The sequence below is a fragment of the Arachis stenosperma genome, chromosome 4 (genome assembly GCF_014773155.1).
Source record: "Arachis stenosperma cultivar V10309 chromosome 4, arast.V10309.gnm1.PFL2, whole genome shotgun sequence".
NCBI lineage: Eukaryota > Viridiplantae > Streptophyta > Magnoliopsida > Fabales > Fabaceae > Arachis > Arachis stenosperma.
Window position 1 is genome coordinate 25,104,792 of NC_080380.1, and position 4,394 is coordinate 25,109,185.

At 40.8% G+C, this 4,394-nt stretch overlaps 1 protein-coding gene across 1 annotated transcript; it reads left to right on the forward strand.

Annotated features, from left to right (window-relative positions):
- The first annotated feature begins 3,284 nt into the window (after positions 1 to 3,284).
- LOC130974788 (uncharacterized) lies at positions 3,285 to 4,172 on the forward strand. Its single transcript, XM_057899640.1, has one exon. It carries the CDS (start codon positions 3,285 to 3,287, stop codon positions 4,170 to 4,172), a length of 888 nt encoding a protein of 295 aa, XP_057755623.1.
- Positions 4,173 to 4,394: the final 222 nt, after the last annotated feature.

The window sequence follows — 4,394 nt, forward strand, 5'->3', positions numbered from 1 at the left end:
TCAAGCTAACATTGAAGGGATATTGGATGAAATGTAGCCAACAGAATTGTAAATGAGAGGAAATTTAAAGTTGGAGAAAGTAAAATTGCATAAAACTTAAAGTGCAAGAAAGTAAAATAGCTGAAACTTAAATTGCACGAAATGTAAATTGCATTAAATGTAAAGGGGATTGGGTGCAGGGAATTTAAAATTCAACAAGAAAATGTAAAGAGCAATCAAGCAGAGGAGTAAAAGATGAAATAAGTGTAGCAGATTTAAACAGCAGAGAACAATTGCCTGAGGAAGCAAAGCAGAAAATAAATTCAAATCAATTGCAGAATATAAAGGAGAGGTTGAAGATCTCAGGGATTCAGTGAGACTAGAAAGCAAGTCTAGATCTCAAATCCTTCCTTGATCCAACAGAGAATAATTGAAGAAGAAAATAGAGAAGCAAGCAGTGAAGACTCAAATTCAATCCTCAATTTCTTAGAAATCTGCAGAAAGTAAACAAAGAGAATTCTCAAAGTGAGAATGAAACAGAATTCCTCCAATCTCACTCAAGATTCAAAATAGAAAAGAAAACTAAGAGAGAAAGCTCTCTATCCTACTCCTAATGCTCCTTAGTGGAGCTAGCCTCCTTTAATGAGATGGAATTGATGCCTTTATATAGGCTTTACAAAGTGAAAATGAAAATGAAAATAAAACAAATTACAATTAAAATGAAAATCCTAATTTAATTGATCCATGTGCCTTTGAGTGATGATGTGGGCTTTGCTTGCTTTGGATTTGAGGATCTAGATGGCCTTGGTTCAATTGGTGAGGAATTGAATTTAATTGGATTTTTGGTTGAATTTTGGCCCATGGATGACACTCCCAGGAGGATGCTTTGCTCTTGTGGTGAGCGGAGCATTGGTGCCTTGTGTGGGGATCCTTTTGTTGCGTGCAAAGCTCCTTGACCGTGCCAAATTGTGCGTGACATGCTTCCCTGGGCCGTGTCAAGTTGTGCCTCATGCACCAAGGAGTAGTGCTCTGCTCTCCTTGTGAGCAGCGCAATGGAGCTTCCAAGGGGAGGTCCCAAGTTCAAACCCTTGTGAAAGCATTTGGGGAAATAGTTTTCCTTGAATTTTTATAAAGAGAGAACGACATTGCTCTCATCAAGAGAGCAGAGCATAATAATGAGCGCTACTTTGCTTTGGAGTGAAGCTCCAGCTTCGAACCTTGGTGGAAGCACTTTGGTTTATTTTCGCTTATTTTTGACCCTTAAAGATGCCTTTCACTCATACCTCAATTGTACGCCAAATATAGATTGCTATATATCGTTGGAAAGCTCTGAATGTCAACTTTTCAACGCAACTGGAAGCACATCAATCGGACATCTGTAGCTCAAGTTATAGCCCTTTGAAGGAGGCATGATCATGCTGTGAGCGCCCCAAATTTAACTTAGCGAAAATTTGCTTCCAACCTCACTTTGTTTCATCATGATATTGCTCTGCTCTTGGCAAGAGCGGAGCAATGTGCGTGCTGGTTGCTTCCTTCTATGATTTGGTCATGGGCCACGCTTTTAAAAGCGTGGCTTAAGGCTCCAAAGTGTGCTCCAACTTCAAAGTGTTCCCCAAAGCTCTTTTTTTCTCCTTTTTAGCTTATTTTGTGCTTCTTTGCTTCTTTTTCTTCTTATTTCCTACAAGATTTATAAAATTAAAAAATCAAGAAAATATATCATTTAAGCATGATGAGCGGATAATTTATACGCTTTTTGGCATTATTTTTAGTATGTTTTTATTATATTTTTATTAGTTTTTAGTTAAAATTCACTTTTTTGGACTTTACTATGAGTTTGTGTGTTTTTCTGCGATTTCAAGTATTTTTTCGGCTGAAATTGAGGGACCTAAGCAATTGGCACGCTCTTAACTGCGTTGGAAAGTAGACATCATGGGCTTTCCAGCAATATATAATAGTCTATACTTTTCTCGAGATTTGATGGCCCAAACTGGCGTTCCAAATCAGCTCAAGACTGCCCGGCGTTAAACGCCGGAACTGGCACAAGAATGGGAGTTAAACGTCCAAACTGGCATAAAAGCTGGCGTTTAACTCCAAGAAAAGTCTCTACACAAAAGCTTTAATCATGTTTTTATGATTGAACCCTCTTTGGGAGGCTGGCCATTCGACCATGCCTAGACCTTGTTCTTATGTATTTTCAACGGTGGAGTTTCTACACACCATAGATTAAGGTGTGGAGCTCTGCTGTACCTCGAGTATTAATGCAATTACTATTGTTCTTCTATTCAATTCATCTTATTCTTGTTCTAAGATATCACTTGTTCCTCAACTTGATGAATGTGATGATCCGTGACACTCATCATCATTCTCACCTATGAACGTGTGCCTGACAACCACCTCCGTTCTACCTTAGATTGAGTGGATATCTCTTGGATCCCTTAAACAGAATCTTCGTGGTATAAGCTAGAATTGATGGCGGCATTCAAGAGAATCCGGAAGGTCTAAACCTTGTCTGTGGTATTCTGAGTAGGATTTAAGGATTGAATGATTGTGACGAGCGTCAAACTCCTGAAGGCTGGGCGTTAGTGACAGACGCAAAAGAATCACTGGATTCTATTCCAACCTGATTGAGAACCGACAGATGATTAGCCGTGCTATGACAGAGCGCGTTGAACATTTTCACTGAGAGGACGGGACTGTAGCCATTGACAACGGTGATGCCCAACATACAGCTTGCCGTGGAAAGGAGTAAGAAGGATTGGATGAAGACAGTAGGAAAGCAGAGAGACGAAAGGGACAAAGCATCTCCATACGCTTATCTGAAATTCTCACCAATGAATTACATAAGTATCTCTATCTATATTTTATGTTTTATTCATCTTTTAATCATTAATCCTCTATAACTATTTGAATCCGCCTGACTGAGATTTACAAGATGACCATAGCTTGCTTCATACCAACAATTTCCGTGGGATCGACCCTTACTCGCATAAGGTTTATTACTTGGATGACCCAGTGCACTTGCTGGTTAGTTGTGCGAAGTTGTGACAAAGAGTTGAGATTGCAATTGAGCGTACCATGTTGATGGCGCCATTGATGATCACAATTCCGCGCACCAAAGCACAAAAGCATTCAATATTTAAGCATAAATCATCAATTACTTGTATGAAAAAGCATAAAAAAACATGACATGGTGACATGTCATCACCGACCAGCACAGAAGATCTCATCCGAGATTGACCTACAGTTTCAGGTAACCCTCAGAACATTGGCGCCGTTGCCGGGGACCTGGAAGTCATCCCATCACCATGGTGGACTATCATGACAACGAACACGATTCAGACTTAGAAGATAGAACGCCGCACAAAAACAATGACGCTACGCCTAAAGATACCCCCTGGCCTAGCGGAGACAAGAACGTGTCAAATCAGGAAGCTCTGGACACACTTCAAGATCGACTAAAGCAACTCAAGAAAGATGCCCAGCATCAACAAGAGGCAGAGAAGGACCTGCAAAGGGAGATAAGGCGACGTCAAGAGCTGGAAAACAAACTCCTACAAATTGAAGCCAATCTCAAAACCAAAGCTATTCAATCTCCTGAGGAAGATAACCTCCGCAAGGATCAAGATCCATTCACCAAAGAAATCATGAAGGCCAAGATCTCAAAAGACTTTAAACTCCTGGACATGACTTTGTACGACGGCACCACAGATCCCGGCCATCACCTCAGCAATTTAAGAAGTAGAATGTATCTCACCGATGCTTCAGATACAGTTCGTTACAAAGCCTTTCCAGCTACTTTAACAAAAATAGCAATCAGATGGTTTGACAATCTGCCTCTAAGATCCATCTCCAGTTTTGATGATTTAGCCAAGAAGTTTTCAGCCAAATTCTCTATCCAGAAAGACAAAACCAAGCACGCCCCGAGTCTGTTGGGGATTAAGCAAACGGATCGGGAAAGTCTCTGCAACTACGTGGAAAGATTCAACAAGGCATGTCTAGACATACAAAATCTACCCACTGAAGCGGCCATCATGGGCCTCATTAATGGCCTCCGAGAAGAGCCCTTCAGCCAATCCATATCAAAAAAGTATCCCACATCGCTAAATGAAATACAAGAACGAGCCGAGAAGTATATCAACATGGAAGAAAACGCCCGACTAGGAGAAGCATCAAGATCCGAATTCCCGTCCTGAGACAAAGATAAAGAGTCTAAGAAGAAGGAAGACCGACACGGGGATAAGATAAAAAAATACCACAATTACACCCCTCTCCGGGTGTCCCTTGTGAATATATACAGAGAAGTTTGTCACACTGAAAAATACCCCCAGCTCGACCGCTCAAATGCAGAAGATGAGAAGGAAATCGAACCGAATACTGTGAATACCACTGAGTTCGTGGATATTCCACCAACGAAT